The sequence below is a fragment of the Hylobates moloch genome, unplaced genomic scaffold, assembly GCF_009828535.3.
Source record: "Hylobates moloch isolate HMO894 unplaced genomic scaffold, HMol_V3 SCAFFOLD_14, whole genome shotgun sequence".
Taxonomy (NCBI): Eukaryota; Metazoa; Chordata; class Mammalia; order Primates; family Hylobatidae; genus Hylobates; species Hylobates moloch.
In genome coordinates this window covers 100798108-100815688 of record NW_026652289.1, presented here as the reverse complement: position 1 = coordinate 100815688, position 17581 = coordinate 100798108, and the positions used below count along the sequence as shown (strand labels likewise).

At 34.3% G+C, this 17581-nt stretch overlaps 2 protein-coding genes across 6 annotated transcripts in view; both read left to right on the top strand.

Annotated features, from left to right (window-relative positions):
• Window positions 1-17581, top strand: part of MNS1 (meiosis specific nuclear structural 1) — a 433362-nt gene that overhangs the window by 215210 nt on the left and 200571 nt on the right. The window lies entirely within an intron of this gene.
• ZNF280D (zinc finger protein 280D) overlaps window positions 1-17581 on the top strand; it is a 177042-nt gene that overhangs the window by 139184 nt on the left and 20277 nt on the right. For all 5 annotated transcript variants that reach the window (XM_058427947.1, XM_058427948.1, XM_032174646.2 and 2 more), the window contains 5 exons: window positions 1367-1674; window positions 1819-1959; window positions 9746-9808; window positions 13733-13851; window positions 14002-14038. In XM_058427947.1, coding sequence (XP_058283930.1) covers window positions 1367-1674; window positions 1819-1959; window positions 9746-9808; window positions 13733-13851; window positions 14002-14038 — 668 coding nt within the window. The remainder of the gene's footprint in view (window positions 1-1366; window positions 1675-1818; window positions 1960-9745; window positions 9809-13732; window positions 13852-14001; window positions 14039-17581) is intronic.

The window sequence follows — 17581 nt, the reverse complement described above, 5'->3', positions numbered from 1 at the left end:
GCATTGTCTTTTAAGTGAGCAAACACATGTCTGACTGCATACTGATGATTGTAATTTACTTTTCCCTTTTTGCCTTATGTACATCTGTTTTCTCTGACTTCTTTATATACAGTCAGCTCTTGAATATTTGCTCCAGTGGAGGGAAACAGAGGCATGGATAATCCAAAGTGAATAATCCCCAAAACATTTATTTTTGGCTTTGGGTACTTTCCTTTGAATGTGGGTATGTCTGTTATTTGAATTAACTAAAACAATATAAAGCCATGCTCTGAAGACGTGATAGCAAGAGAAGCTATCCAGCATCCTTCCCTGCAATCCATTCATTCCATGTTGGGACTAGACATGCAGAACACTAATGTAAGCAGTGCAGTCCTCTCTCATTTTTTCCCTTATTAATAATAATAATATTAATGATAATGATACTAAATGTTTTTATAGCACCTTAGAATTAGACTTTCAGTGTACTTTTTCATACATTCTGTTGTCTAATTCATACCACAATCCACTGAGGTTAATAAGGCAGGTATTACCCCATGTTATAGATGTGAAGAAGCATAGAGAGGATAAGTTCCTCGTTCAAGGTCACATGCCTAGGAAGGCCTTTTGATTCCTGGTCCAGTGCCATTGTATGTTACCCAAGCACATGTATGTCATAGGACTTCCTTATTGACTGTTCCTCAAATACAGGAGGAGGGTATAGTCAAATGATTAACCAGAATGTTGGTAGGCACTTGTGTTTTTCATTGTCAACCAACAGATAAAATTAAACATTTTCTCATTCTGAATACTAAATGATGACCTTTGTATTAGTTTACTTTAAGAAAATTCTAAATATTATTTAGCCCTCTATGCAATATAATAAATTGATGTAACTCCTCCCATAACATTTGTAAGCATAAATCTTGGACACTGAACTCCTGGAAAGGGGAGATCACATTTACTGTACATCTGTTTCTTTTATAGTTGTTAAAGGGTGATTTAGGCCTTTCTAGAATTATTTTTCAGGCTTGAGATTTAAATTTTGAGCTCTATGTTTGTGAATTTCTTAAAGTTAAGTCAGGGCATAAAAATAGCTATGGAATGTGCTCTTTGTATATTCATATAATTTGTATTAACTCCTAATTATTCACTGATAACTGTGTTAACATATAACTGATATCAATACAAAAATGTAATATTACAACTTAATATCAAGTTTAATATCATTTAATAGTTTGAACATTTAGAATAAATGGGAGACTTACCTGATTATAGTTTATATATGCTTTTTTCAAAATTCTTGATTTTTAACTTTTTTGTACCATGATATTTTAATATTAATGTACTGATTAATCTCTTAAAACAAATCTTCTCTTTATTTTTGTAGGTTACTATTCGAGCTTCAGTTGGACCTCTGCAATCAGGAGCTTCACCTACACCTTCCATTAGTGCAAGTGCTTCTACCCTTCAGCTCTCACCTCCAAGGACTAAAAATATAACTGCTAAAAATCCTGCAAAATCTAATACAAGTAAACCTAATACAATCAAATCCAACGCAAGTAAACCTAATACAAGTAAGCCTAATGGAAGTAAATCTAAATACAAACCAAAAATCTCTAATATGCAAAAGAAACAAAGCACATTGGCTAGTAGCAATAAAAAAAGTAAAGTCAATACAGCATTGAGGAATTTAAGGTAATCTTTTATTCCTGATATACAATATAATTTAAACTTAAGTATAAAAACGTATACTTTAGTTAACAGAACATTAATAAGGCTCTTCCTTATTATTTTTGTTTTAAAATATATTTTTATCGTTTTTTTTTATGTCTCCCTAAGGTATCGTCGGGGCATTCACAAATGCGTTGAGTGTTGTTCCGAAATAAAAGATTTTGCAAACCACTTTCCTACGTACGTCCACTGTAGTTTCTGCAGATACAACACTAGCTGTAGCAAAGCCTATGTAAATCATATGATGAGGTAAGATGAATTAAATGTGTCAATTATAGTTCAGCAAGTTTCTGTTTTGAAAACAAAGTTATCCTATTAGAAGCCAGTTTTTCTCTTCAAGGAGCTAAAAGGATCTAACAATAAGGAACTTTTAGGATATTGCCTGGTCCTATTTCTCAGCATAGTAACTAGAAATTATGGGACTAAAATTGTAAGAAAAATTAAGCTACTGAAATTAGAATAGGTTTGTTAGGGAAATAGTTTTTCTTTTTTATTTTTTTGAGATGGAATCTTGCTCTGTTGCCCAGGCTGGAGTGCAGTGGTGTCATCTCAGCTCACTGAAACTGCCGCCTCCCAGGTTCAAGCAATTCTCCTGCCTCAGCCTCCTGAGTAGCTGGGACAACAGGTGTGAGCCACCATGCCTGGCTAATTTTTGGATTTTTAGTAGAGACAGGGTTTCACCATGTTGGCCAGGCTGGTCTCAAACTCCTGACCTCAAGTGATCTGCCCGCCTTGGCCTCCCAAAATGCTGGGATTACAGGCATGAGCCATTGCACCTGGCTGGGAAATAGTTTTTCCATGGAACTTTTTATTGCCCCATTGGTGTTTCAATAATGCTTATTTTCCAACGGAATTTTAAATTTTTAAATATATTTACTAAATAAATACTTGTAATCTCGTGAGCAGTATCCTCTTTAAAGCAGTCACTTTGAGAGACTTTAAGATTTTCAGTGGAATCTGTTTCTCTTTCTGTATTCCAACTGTCTTTTTATCCATCTGTCAGGCCATGTATACTTGCATCTATTCAGTGAAAATGAGACACCATTCCACCATGATGCCACTTTTGGAATTCTTTTTCATTAATTCATTCAACTTAGATTATTTGAGTACTTAGTATTTACACTATGTTAGGAAAAGCCTTCAGAGTCTGCATTATTTTCATTTTTCGATCTCATTACGGGAATACTTTATTCCTTCAGAATGGGTTTGTATTTTTTTTTAAGTAGGCAAAAGTTGTTTAGATATAAACCTGAGAGTTTGCTTATTCAAAGTAAGTTTGTTCAGTTTTTTTAAAATTAGAATTAATGTATTATAAGTGACTTTCTTGCAGATTACACATGACTTCTCTGTTACTTGCTGGTCATTATCAACTACTGCTTTCAAGGATTCTCCTACCTTTCTTAGTGGCTTCAGCACTTCTCTCGGTTTTTCCATGTCTTCATGATTGGCCTGACCTCATGGTGTCTTGCTTCTTTAGTGCCAGCATTTCACGTCAACTTTTAAGTTCATGTACTGTCTTGTCTTTTCTTGAAACTACAGTACCATTTAAATGTCTTCCTATAAACTGTTCATTCCTTTTGGATTTCCATGACCCCATGATGTTCAGGGCTTTGACTCCTTTCTTCAGCCTAGTAGCACCCATCTAATTTTGTAGTCAGCCTTACTCTCAGGATCATCTGTTTTGATGGTGGCTTTTTGTCCTAGAATGCTTTACATCTTTAGTCGTGCTCACTTGGCAGAAAGGCCAAGGTAAGATTTGAACCTCTTCCCTTTTGAGCTTTCTCTGTGCTCACTTCTAGACTATCAAATGGTCCTTGATTTAATCAAACCTGATTTCTAAAACTTTAATTCTGATTAAGTCTTCTTTTTTTAAAAAAAGACCTCTTTATTTTTACCTGTAACATTTGTTTAATCCTTCTTCGTTACCCTAAAGATTTTATTTTAGTTTCTCAGTTGTTAACTTGGCCTATTAATTAGTCAATTGTAGGTCATCCTTTTTATTTTTCCTAAAATTAACTCTTTTCAACCCCACATATTTTTCCTGTTACCTTCAATCAGATATTAATCTTAAAAATCTAACATGTCTCACTTCCCCATTAACTGTCCTTTCTCCCCCAGTTCACCATGACCATATTCGGTTAACTTGGACCTTCATCTCTTTCTCTCTTTATGGTTCCTTCTGCTTACAAACATTTTCAGGTATCTAAAAAAATTTTTGGAAGAGGACAGTTTGTCCCAGCTGCCTGTTTTCCTTATTTCTTGTCTTCCTTTTCACCATTAACATTTGTAAAAAGTGTGTGCTACCAACTTTATTGTGATTCATTTCTTTACCTTTTGAGTATTGCCCCCACCTACCAACTAACATTCCTCTTTTAAAGATTATCTGTTAGAACATATCACCATATTTACTCACTGTTTTTCATTCTTACTCATCTGTGACTTCCTTAGAGTATTTGACATTGTTGTCACTCACTTTTTAAAACTTAATTTGTTTAATGTTCCTGACAGCCATGTGAAATTAATTAACTTAAAAATTTTTATAGAGACTACTTCATATTTGTGGAGTACATGTGATATTTTGTTACAAGCATACAATATGTAATAAACCCAGGGATATCCATCACTTCCAATTTTATCATTTCTTCATTTCTTCTTCTTCTTTTTTTTTTTTTTTGTGAGATGGGGTCTCACTCTGTCACCCTAGAGTGCCAGATGGTGCAGTCAAAGCCCCCTGCAACCTCAAACTCCTGGGCTCAAGTGATCCTCCTGTGTTAGCCTCCTGAGTAGCTATATAGGTGTGTGCCACCATGCCCAGCTACATTTCTCGTTTCTTTGTGATGGGAACATTCAAAATATACTCTTCTAATTAGTTTGCAATATACAAGAAATTCTTGTTCATTGTCATCACACACAGCTCTTAGTGTCATATGGAACTAAAAGCTTCCATTGCCACTCTTAGGGTTTGGTAAGTCTTTTTGTCTTTTTCTTGACTTCGGTGGTACCCTTGCTTCCCTCACTGCATTAGGTGCATCCCACTGAATGGCGAACTCTTCTCTGCAGTGTTGATTCTTGTTAGAAGCTTGAGGTTTATATATACAGAAGCCTAATTTTCTCCAAAGCACGAGAACCTTTAATTGCTATGCTGTACTAACTCTGTAGCCTCTCAATTGGTCTTTTTCCCTTTGGTCTCATACCTGCCCCAATCCATCCCTGTAAGTTGGTTAATCTTCCACAGAGTATAGTTTCTTCCATATTAATTTTCTTTCTTTTTTCCTTTTTTTTTTTTTTGAGAAAGGGTCTCACTCCAACCCAGGTTACAGCCTCGACGTTCTGGGTTCAGGTGATCCTCCCCCCTCAGCATCTCGAGTAGCTGGGACTTACAGGCGTGCACTAACATGCTCAGATAAATTTGTTTTTTGTTTGGTAGACATGGGAGTTTTTCCATTTTGCCCAGGCTGGTCATGGGCTCCTGGGCTCAAGTGATCTGCCTACTCTAGCCTCCTAAAGTGCAATGATTATAGCTGAGCCCCCCAGCTGTGCCTGGCCCCGTGTTTGTTTTCTACAGTGACTATTCTGAATTCCTTGTTAGTTCCCAGAATACCCTGTTCCTTCCTCTCAGTTTACCTTCTTTTTTCAAGTGTCTGATCACCACAACTTTCTTTGAATTGTGTACTATTCATCTATTTTGCCTTTTTTTTGAGACAGAGTCTCGCTCTGTTACCTGTCACCCAGGCTGGAGTGCAGTGGCGAGATCTTGGCTCACTGCAACGTCCACCTCCCAGGTTCAAGCGATTCTCCTGCCTCAGCCTCCCGAGTAGCTGTGATTGCAGGTGCCGCCAACATGCCCGGCTAATTTCTGTATTTTTAATAGAGATGGGGTTTCACCATGTTGTCCAGACTGGTCTCAAACTCCTGACCTCAGGTGATCCACCCGCCTTGGCTTCCCAAAGTGCTGGATAACAGGCATGAGCCACCGCGTCTGGTCCTATTTTGCCTTTTATTGTATTTATTTGTGTTTGTATTATCTTCTTGAGAAGAAAGGGGTCTTTGTATTTATCATATCACCTTGCACATTACAAACTGCAGGTGATAGTCATTATTTGTTTTAATTATAAAAGGTCCTAAATAAAATCTCAGAAGAAGGTGTTCAAAAATCTTGAAGCAGTTGGAGTATTGTCGGAGTAAGATCCTTTCAAAGAAAAGCATCATTAAATGTGTAATTTTTAATTTTTTTAAGCAGCATTTTTTAGGTTCAGTTCTTTAAATTATTGTACCTTATTGGCTTATAGCTTTTAGGTAGTAATAGAAATTATCTGAAAGAAATGCACATAAATTGCTCTATAATGTTGCTATTATTCCTCAAAATGATGTATAAGAAGCATTTTTCTTTACCTAAAAGAGAATTAAGTTAACATACATAAGCAGTATCTCTTTTTTGTAGCAGAGTTTTATTATTTCACCCAGGTTCATGTATTTTATTATGTACCTACTAGGAAGGTATTTAATACAATTTGCTAAGAAGTATGGCAAGCTGGGGGTGAAGAATCAAACAAGTCTGGATTTGAATCCAAGCTTCACTGTATACGTGTGGAACTTTGAACAAGTTACTTAATCTGACTCTCAGATTGCATTTCTTGAAAAGATAGTTATTGTGATTATTAGAAAAACTGTATTAAAGCACTTAATAACAATTTGCACTTAAGAGATAGTCAAGTAATGATAGCTATTAATTTCTAAGTTGTCATTATTAGGATTGGGGGAGTCCTTGATTGTAATGTTCATAATTTAGAAGGGGAAATAAATTTACCTAGCTTATTGTGATAAACAAATGACTATGAAAGTATGGAGGAGGTAAAGATGAAATCTGTAAACAAGAAATAAGGGAAGATTTTCTGTAAATTTCACTTAGGCTTTGAGGGATGATTTTTAAAATTTCCAAGGAAAAAGAAGGCTAGTATAAAAATTTGTTTCTTACACAGTAGGTAAGACAGAGTACGGAATTTTAAAAAGGTCTGCTTGACTTCTTTATAAATTTTACATAAATTTATTGACACTAAATGATAATCATAGGACTAGTTAGACCATTATGTCTTCTGCCTATAGTTTTCCCCCTTTTTTCCAGTTCATCCTTTCTTTTGCTGTAGGCAAATCTGGGCAGGTCATTCTTTGGCCTAAAATCCTTTCCTAACATTGATAGGATGAAGTTCAGATTTTCTGGAAAATATAACACCTTTCCATATCAAATTCTTGACTACTTTTCAACTCCTTCAACTCCTTTTATTCTGTTGAAAATCCTTCTGTATCTTCACAGTTACTCTTTGCTTTGCCTGGAAGTGAAGCAGTAAGAACCTTCTAACTGCAGTGAACTCCTAATTGTTAGCTGGCTTCTACCCCATCTGTCTGCAGCTTTCCTTCATGCAACCACAAACTCTGTATGTGTCACTATTGACTTTTATCCTGTGTTAATTATTTATGAATATGTATTCATTGATTTAGCAAATATTTATTGGGCATTCATTCTGTGCCGTCCCCTCTCTCCCCCAAACACTGCCCCCAACCAACCATAAACTCTAGGGCAGGCATCTTGCCTTTGTTGTTGTATGGTCAGCCTCCACTCTAATGTCTTAAAATTGTTAAGAAAATTGTTCCTTTTATGTTTCTTAGAAAGTAAGGTTGTTACTTACATGGAATCAAGATTATGAAGAAAATATGATTAGAGGAGGTTTTTGACCTCAGTTTTCTTGAGATATAATTTATACACAATAAAATTCACCTATTTTTAGAGAATTGCTTAATCAGTTTTGATAATTATATACTGTCAGCTAACCAGGTAAGGGATTTTTAAAAATTACGTTTTAACATTATATTTTTACTATATTGTAATAAAAAACCTTTCTTAGATTTATTTCTATATTGCTGTTACCTTTATGGAGAGCTAATAGGAAGAAGGGTAGTATTTTTTTTCCTTTTTATGTGTGAGCTGTGAATTCACTTTTCCCTTCTTGTGATACGCAAAACTGTAAGTATGGAATTAAATACAGAGAAATCAAACAGGTGGTAGAAATCCCTTTTTATAGATGAGAAACTCTAAAACAGAATTCAGGTAACTAAAAGTTTAAAATTATCAACATTATGATATGGTATAAGTTGTAGACAGATGTACAGGCTATCAAAAGACCCTATACTGTAATATTTTCTCTCCTCTTATATTTAATAGATAAATAAACCAAAAATAGTCTGCTTGTTTGAAGAGAAAGAATAAAGAGCTTTTAAATCTCATTTAAAAATAACTTATTTTGGTTCACATGTTTTAGTAATCAAACAAAATCTTGGACTTATTTCTCTGAGGAAATATAGTTGTGTATACAAGTTTTTGCATATAATTTCAGGGCTTCCCAACTTCCCAATGTACTCTTCTAACAAAACTGTGTCTTTGTGATACCATCTTAAATTTGTAAACTCTGATGGTAATTACTCCTAGGTTGAAGAAGTGACTATTAGAAATCTGAGGATATTTTCTGGGGATTATAGCTAGTGACACATACAGAGTTTGCGATTGCATGAAGGAAAGCTGCAGATAGATAGGTAGAAATATGTGTATATATATTTTTTTTCCTTTTTTTTCCTATACATACATGCAGTGCTGGGGGCATTTACCTTGTATCTGAGAGTAAGCATTGACCCAGGTGTGTTGGCTGCTGTTTCTTAAACTTTAGCATGTGTGTGAATCACTGAAAATGCTTGTTAAAGCAAATTCCTGAGCTCCTCTGCCCTTTGTAGGTTTGAGGGGTTGTCACGAGGGAGGGGGTTGTTGGTGGGGGAAGACTACATTTTGAAATACAGTAGTCCCCCTTATCCGCTGGGGTGTATATTCCAAGACCCCCCAGTGAATGCCTGAAACTGTGGATAGTATTAAGCTCTATGTGTACTATACTTGTTTTTTCCTATGCATACATATGTATAATAAAGGTTTATTTATAAATTACACACAGTAAGATAATTAACAACAAGAGAACAATTATAATAACAATATACTGTAATAAAAATTATATGAATGTAGTCTGTCTCTCTTAAAATATCTGATTGTGCTGTATGTGGGTAACAGAAGCCACAGAAAGTGAAACGTGGATAACGGCGGTGAGGAGGGACAACTGTAAGCTGTTAGGTGATATTTACGCTCTTGGTCTAATACTGGCTTTCTAGTACAGGAAACTTTCCTTACTGGAATTAAAAGGGTATATAGAAGCTATTATCATGGGCTACAAAATTTGGTTAGTTTTCTTTTCTGTGCTTAGAGGAAACATTGTTTTAACTCATGAGTTCCTTTTTTTTTTTTTTTTTTTTTTTAAATAAAAAACCCTCTACTAGAAAGCCAGGCTCGGTGGCCTCCCTCTGTAGTTTCAGCTACCCAGGAGACTGAGGCAGAAGGATCACTTGAGCCCAGGAGTTTGATTCCAGCTGGGCAACATAGTGAGATCTATCTCTTAAGAAAAAAAGTCTACTAGTAATTACAAGGAACACTGTAAATGTTTGAATTTACAAATGGTAAACAGTGGCATTTAGCTCAACTTCTGTTTACTTCCCAGATCATTTGGATCCTACCCCACTCCCCCTACACAAACATGTTAAAATTGGAGAGTAATAAAAAATAATTAGTATTAACAACTATTCATATTATAGCACACGTGTTATTAACAAAAATTTAGAATTGTTTTCAACTCTTAGTAAATCAAAATATTTAATTTGATGCTCTTTACATTTTCTTAATTCTCAGTATTTCCTTTTTTAATATAATGGTAAGGTACAGTGCTAACCATCTAAGAATATGCCTAGGAAAATAGTGTCATTAGAATATAATAGGTAAAATGGAATATTAGATAAAATATTGAATTAAATGGAAGTGACAGGCATTTTATTATTTACATTATAATCTTTTATTAAAAACTAGAAATTTAAGTATGGACTTGAAATATAGTTATAAATTAATGTGACTTATTGTATAATAAAATTTTTACAATCACTTTTGTTTCTCCAGCTTTCATAGTAACCGTCCAAGCAAAAGGTTTTGTATTTTTAAGAAGCATTCAGAAAATCTCAGGTAACTAGTTGATCTTTTTTTACTCTTTCTATTGAAAAATTGTAATGACTTAAATTTTTTTTAACACAACAGCTTTATTGAGTTAGAATTAGCATACCATACAATTTATGTGTTTATAGGTTTTAGTGTATTCACAGAGTTCTGCAGCAATCACCAGTTAGTTTTGGTACATTTTTATCACTCCAGAAAGAAACCCTGTACCTGTTAGTGGTTATTCCCATTTCTCTCCAGCTCTCCCCGTCCCTAAACAACAACTAGTGTACTTTCTGTCTGTGTAATATTTGCCCATTCTGGACATTTCATATAAAAAATGATACATGATGTGGTCCTCTGTGACTGGCTTCTTTCATTTAGCATATTTTCAAGATTCATCAATGTTGTAGCATGTATCAATATTTCATTGTTAAAAATTGCTGCATAATGTTCCATTATAAAGATATATCATAGTTCATTTAGATTGTGTTCATTTTGAGGCCCTTATGAATAATACTACTGTGAACATGTGTGTGCATGTTTTTGTATGGACATGTATTTTTATTTCTCTTTAGTATATACTTATGATTGGAATTGCTGGTTTGTTTGATAACTCCATGCTGAGCCTTTGAGGAACCACCAGACTGTTTTCCAAAGTAACTCCACTATTTTACATTCCCACCAGCAGTGTTTGAGGGTTCCAGTTTCTCCACATCTTTGCCAACACTTTTTATTATCTCCTTTTGATTATAGTCACCCTAATGGGTATAAAGTGGTATCTCATTGTGGTTTGCTATAACTTTTTTAAACCTGATGTTAGGGTACCTAATTTGAAAATATAAATGATTGCTACTGGACATTAGAGAGTTGTGTTCATTGTATTCCTAGACCAGAAGTATGATTACTCATTGTTCTCTTGCTCAATTTATTTCAGTGGAAAGGTGGTGTCCAGAGGAAACCTTGATGCATTTGCATTGTAAAATGAGAACAAAAATAAGGCTCTCCAACAATATTTGAATATTAAAAAGATAGCTAAGCTAAGATAGCTTAATCTCGTAAAGGAATGAACACTTTTTTAGTTTTGAAGTAAATTTCCTTTAACCACTGGAATTCTTGAAATCAGTATATGATTTTTATAATTCTTATATTTTCTTTTGAAAATAAAGAGAATGATACAATTTTACTATACAGAAAGAACTGTTGATAAAACTTTCTAAAGGCATTCATAGTTAGTTATCTTTGGTTATACCACACACTTAGAATCTACTGAGCACTATTGTTTCATATTCTTCTGATTTCTTGAACTTCATTTGTTTATTTTATGTTGCCATTGCTCCTTGAAATGTCAATGTCTTTGTTCCACCAAGCTGATCTGTAAAGATAAGTTTAGCCAATACTTATTTTGATGCTTTGGATTAGTGGAAAATGTAGATGAGGGGATGGTATGTCTCAGGACCTTTGCATTTATTATTTCCTATGCCTAGTTTGCTTTCCCCCAGGTATTGTATGGTTAGCTCTTTTGTCCCTTTTAGGCCTCTACTTTGATTGAGTGAGTCTTTCCTTGACTACAAAATTTAAAACTGTATCCTCTTCCCTTTGCTTTATCCCAGCATTCCTTATCTCCTTTTTATGTTTTACTTTTCTCTAGAGCATCTAACATACTTCTATTTTGCTTGCTTATTGCCTGTGTTCTCTCACTACATTGTGTGTGGTTTGGTTTTTTTGTGTATGCCTGGCACACGGTAGGCTATTTATTGAATAAATTAATGTATATTGAAAATGATGTACATGGAAAATAGGTCCCATCTGTGATGTTAGGACTAGTAGCTCACAGGGAGAGAAAATGTCATTCAATTTTTAAAATGTTAGTGCTACTTTAAAATATTTACTGAATCTAGGGAAATAATTAAGCTACATTAGATGTTACCTCCACTAAAAACAGTTACAAGAGTGAATATGGTTTTATTGCATTCTAAGAAGGAGAGTTTAATTCCATTTTTACCTCATTGTTGTCAAGCTCAGTTGTGTGTTTAGTTTCTCAATGAACTATATGATTTTAAAGATCTGGGATGTTTTTTCACTAAACTTGGGTAGTCTCAAATTGAAAATTGTTCAATTTCTGTGAATGGAGCTTAGCATATTTATAATTCTATATGACAATGATTAATGTAATTACTCTTATTGAAATAGACTATTCATTCCATAACTATTTATTATGTATCTGTCTTGCACATAAAGTAGTAGGTCTTGTAAAGATGACAGTGATGAAGCAGTGTTGGAACCAGCCTTCAGGGAATGTACAGTACAGTTTATTGGGTGGGAGTTAAGGTGTGAACATAAATAACTATGAATTTTAATAAGTGCAATGAGAGTTATTTCAGAGAGGAAAAATATTACAGTTCTTATAGTGATCTGGATAGGTATTAGGCCTACTTGGCTTTAAAGGATGGGTATTGTTTCTACTGGTAGAACAGGCATGGGGCATTCTAGTTCAATAGACTAAATTTTTTTCAAGAGTTCTGTTTACAATTCAAATTACTTTAGGCAACTTAACATCATTTGTACATTTAACATAATTGATTTTCTTTTAAATAGCACTTCAAATGCTTGGTGTAACAAACTCCCAAGTGCTTAACTCTTATAAGAAATTAAACATATAGTGGCTAAGTTATCTGAAGCATTTTAGTATTTTTACAGGCTTAATATTTTAAAACACCTTTCAGCTAAAAATGAGACGTCTAAATGCATTTTAAATTAGAATCTTAATGTACTTTATGTCAAGTATATTCACATACTTCAAATAGCAAATGCTAAACAGTTAGATCCAGGGAGGACAAAAACTCTTCCTGTACTCAAAAATAAAGTATTGATAACTAGGGAATTGTTTCCTAACCTCTTTAAAAATTTATAATAATTACACATTTCATTTAAGAACTACAGCACTCAGGCCGGGCGCGGTGGCTCATTACGCCTGTAATCCCAGCACTGGGAGGCTGAGGCGGGCTGATCACAAGGTCAGGAGTTTGAGACCAGCCTGACCAACATGGTGAAACCCCGTCTCTACTAAAAATACAAAAATTAGCCAGGTGTGGTAGCATGAGCCTGCAGTCCAAGCTACTCAGGGGCTTGAGGCAGGAGAATCGCTTGAACCCAGGAGGTGGAGGTTGCAGTGAGCTGAGATCACGCCACTGCACTCTAGCCTGGGTGACAGAGTGAGACTCCCTAGTTCACAGTGCTGAGATGATGAGGAACTCAAGTTTGCGGACTTTAGTATTTTATTAACTACTTTAGCTAGTTCAGTGTTAAGTAAGAATAATACCAACCTTGATGGTTGTAGTGACAATCAGATGAAATAATAAATGGGAAAACTCTTGACACATAATGTACGATCGATGGTGGCTGTAACGTGATCTGTTTTTAAAGGCTTCCCATTTTTCTTCAGATTTTATCTCCAACTGAATAAAACACCAGATTCTAAGTAAGCTCCATTCGAGCATAGACAGTGCTATTTTTTGTTCACCATTATATTCACAATACCTAGTAGTACAGTATATATAAAAATAGCTCCAGTAAATATCAAGTGAATGAATACGCTATCTTCACTTTGCAGATGCGTGGGAGGACAAATAGAATGTGACTTGCCTAAGTTACACAAGTTGGTTGTGGAGCCAAGACTGACTCTAGGTCTTCTGACTCCTAACTTTTAACAATTGGTATGACAGGTAAAAGTATAAAATAAATACTTTCTGTAAATAAATGGTAGCATAATTTGGACATGGCCATGTCATTTTCCAGAGAATAATTTCAGTTTATATCAAATTTATATAACAAAAATGGGAAGTTATAGTTATGTATGGCACAAAAAGCAAATTGTGGAAAAATAATCATCAAACTTGTAAATGGATTTTCATAAAAGATAAAAATCTTTTTTTAATGCTTTTTCTTTTTTAGGGGCATTACTCTAGTGTGCCTTAATTGTGATTTCCTAAGTGATGTTTCTGGCTTAGATAATATGGCTACACACTTAAGTCAACATAAAACTCATACTTGCCAAGTTGTAATGCAGAAAGGTACGTATATGTAACTGTGCTACTTTAGATTTTTGACTTTTGTTCCGGTATTTTTGGTCATCCACAATATGGTCTCTTTACTAAATCGGTATTCTCACTCATCATATTTCATATGCTGTTGTAAATGTAAAACTTTTCTTCTAATTTCAGTTTCTGTTTGTATCCCAACTTCTGAGCACCTTTCTGAGTAAGTTTAATTTTTATTCAGTGCATTTTACTTGGATGGATTTTAGCACTATTGCATTTTTAAATGTATCATTAATACGAATGAAAAGTATTAAAGTATTTTGTTGTTGTTGTTTTTTTTAAAGCTGCTTGTTGAAATAGGTTCCTGCTCTATGGAGCTCGTGACCTGGTGCAAGACAAGTTGGAATTTCCTAAGTTCAAAGTTCTGAGATGTTTTCTTACACAAAGGCAGTTGAGCAGCCAAGTTCATGACACTAGCTCTCATTATTCAGCTCTTTTCAGCTTTCAAATGGGACTAGATTCTTATTCCACCTTATCTTTGTGTCAGGTTGACATATCTTAACATATTTTTTTTTTCTCCAGTTTGCGCTGTCTAAAAATAACGTTTGTTGCTATGGTCTTTTCTTTGCTTACAATAATTTTTGTTTTTCTCTGCTGTACTTGCCTTCAGAATAATAGATTCCAAATTATATGGCTGTTTGTCTTTTGTCTATTTGTCTGCTTTCTTAATTTCTTATACGTCTTAAGTTTTAGGCCAGATAATTGTCTTTTTCCTCATTCGTTGTCTGTCATTGTGCTATTTTTCTTATTTTTCAGATGCAGAAGCAGCCCAGAGATTTCAAAAAATGTCCAGGGTATACCTGGACAGTGTCCCCCTTCGATGGACACAACTGATGCCTGTTCTCTCTTTCCAAGGAATGTGAATAATTTGACTGTGGGACCTGCTCTTAGGTTGTGGCCTCAGGAAATCAGATCTTGGGGAGACTCCCTTTCTACATGGCTGGCCTCCCGTAAGGCTGATGTTGTTTGGCCAGAGATGGCTTTAAGGCCCACCAAATTGAGCATACTTCCCACTGGGGGCTTTGGCTTATGATCTTAAGCTTATGAGCCAATTATGACCAAGAAAAGCCCATCAAACCACTGCTTCAGCATCCAAGTTGAAGTTTAGTCATTTTGGCTGCTGCCTTTAAATCTTTCTCTAGCATGAATGCAGTCCAAGGAATATAAAAACTCTAGTTGTTAGGAAACCATGGCTACTTTCATATCCTTGGAACAACAGGTCTCCACAATTATGTTCTAAAATTGCAGTTATTTTTACTGACATATAAAATCTATTAACCAGTATTAATTCTGTAATTTTTCAACAATACCAATTCTTGCATTTTGATTTTTTAAAAATTAATAGCTTGGTTTTATGTTCTCAAAATTTATTAATGTCTATTTTATGATGTCTATTTTTATATTATATTATTTAAAATTTGTTTATTGTTTGTTTTAAGAACTCCAAGAGATTTCTTAGAATTCTCTACAGATTTTGTATAGCTGCCTATTTGTAGATTTTAAATTTGGCTGTTACTAAGCCCATTAAACATTATTAGATACTCTGTCCTATTGGGATTATTATTAATATTACTTTAATTGTGAGTTCTTAGGCGTAAAGAATTGGCAATACTACTTGCAGACCTTAAGAGCCAGTTTTAAAGTTACGTATTTGTGCGTCTAAGATGTAATGTCTGCTTAGCCATTAATGTAGCTCCTTTGGGTAAAGGTAACATGTTAAAAAACATACATATGGTAACCAGTAATGCATGTATTTCTTTCCTTTATATATTTTAAATTTGTCATGTGCTTATTTTAGTTACATTGAATATAGATCTAAACACTTTTTATACTATTATCCTTTTAATAAAAATTATATTGTTTAAGTGCCTCAGGAATTATTTTATAATGAATAAAGAGTGTAGATTTTATCTTATAAATAGGAACATTGCTGTCATTGTTATATGGAAGCCTTGTTACTTGGCTGCAGACAGTGCTGTATCTACTTAGTATACCTTGCATTTTTTTCTTGCAGCACAGTGAAAAGGTTACTATACTAATTTCTTAAATTTTGAAGACTAGCAAAATGCCTTTTGTGATCTTAATAGCCATAAGGATAGGCAGGCCAGTTTAGATGACCAGTTAAAGCCAGTTTAGATGACCACATATTATATGATGTGTTTCTTGCAATTAATTATCAAAAGAGTTGAATCTAATAGTTCTGAATTTCCAAACTAATTTATATTTTAAGTAAAAGGTTTTCCAAAATCTCCACAAGTGGTTTGTTTCTTAGTAGTGGACTTAGTGATATACTAGTTTTTTTTTCCCCTTTTTGTCTCTAGGAATTTTTGTTATCTACTCTCTCTACCCAGTTTTTAAAAGTTTATCCAGAAACAATAACTTTTTCCATTTTTAACATTAGTTCATTTACAGATATTCACCTTACCTTGGTTATAGGTCAAAAATAGGATAAACCCCATTGTTAATATAGTAATGTAGGAGTACGATCAGTCCTTCATATCCTTGGGTTTTATGTCTGCAGATTCAGCCAACCATGGGTTGAAAATATTTGGGGGGAAAAACAATAACAAATAACAATACAACAATAAAAAATATAAATAAAAAACAATACAACAACTATTTACATAGCATTTACATTGTATAAGTGATCTGAGCATCTGAGGATTTTGTTATTCCTGGTGGAGGTTTGGGGAGGTAGGGGCGACCTGTGGGGTGGGGGCAGGTTCTGTAACCAATCCCCTACCAATACCAGGGAACGACGGTACTGCTTTGTGGTCTTAACGTAGACTTTTATTTTTTATAGTATGTATCAAATTCATTTTCTTAAAGTATGAACTCTTAAAGTTCTTTCACCAGTAAATTCATTTAAAAAAAAAAAAGGTTCAAATAAAACACCTGGCAGTCAGTACAAAGTTTGCTTATTGTAAGCAATTAGTTGAATTATCAGTTTGGTGCTAATGAGTTTTAGCTTGAGTCTAACCCCTCCTTACCATCATTTTATTCGAGTTATTAAACTACAGAGGCTCAGATTCTTGCCCTATTTTTGTCACATTTTGGCAAAACACTTTGCCTCTTTGGGCATCATATATTTATTCAGCAAATATTTATTGAGCATCTACTTTGTGCCTGGCATTGTCCTAGTTGCTAGAAATATAGACTGTAATCTCTGCTCTTATGGAACTTACATTATATTTGTGAAAGACAATAAAAAGTAAATAAAACATATAATGTGTTAGATGATGATCAATACTATGGAGAAATCTGAATCAGAGAAGGGTGATAAAGGAGTATGGGGTAGGAGATGGAAGGCTGCCATTTTTAATTTAGTGAGGCCTCACTGAGAGATGACATTTGAGTGAAGACATGAAACAGGCAAAGTCAAACTCAGTCAAGAACTTGTTCTTTTCTGTGTCTCCCTTACCTCCAATTCTCCTGTCCTCTGTTTTCTTGTATATATACCTGGATGGATGAATTATAACAAAGTAGAAGTAAAGGTGTGAGTTTTGTAAGTTTCTTTTTCTTGACAAAAAGTTGAGAATAGAATGATAATTTCCTCTAACAGATCTTGAGAGTGTAGGAATCTGTGGCAAATACATAATCACTCAAGCTTGCTAAACTAGGCTACTTAACTGGTTGCCTATTTGATTGTTGAATCAAATATCCTAAAAGCCACAATTTGAAGAGATTTTAAAAGTTGATTTAG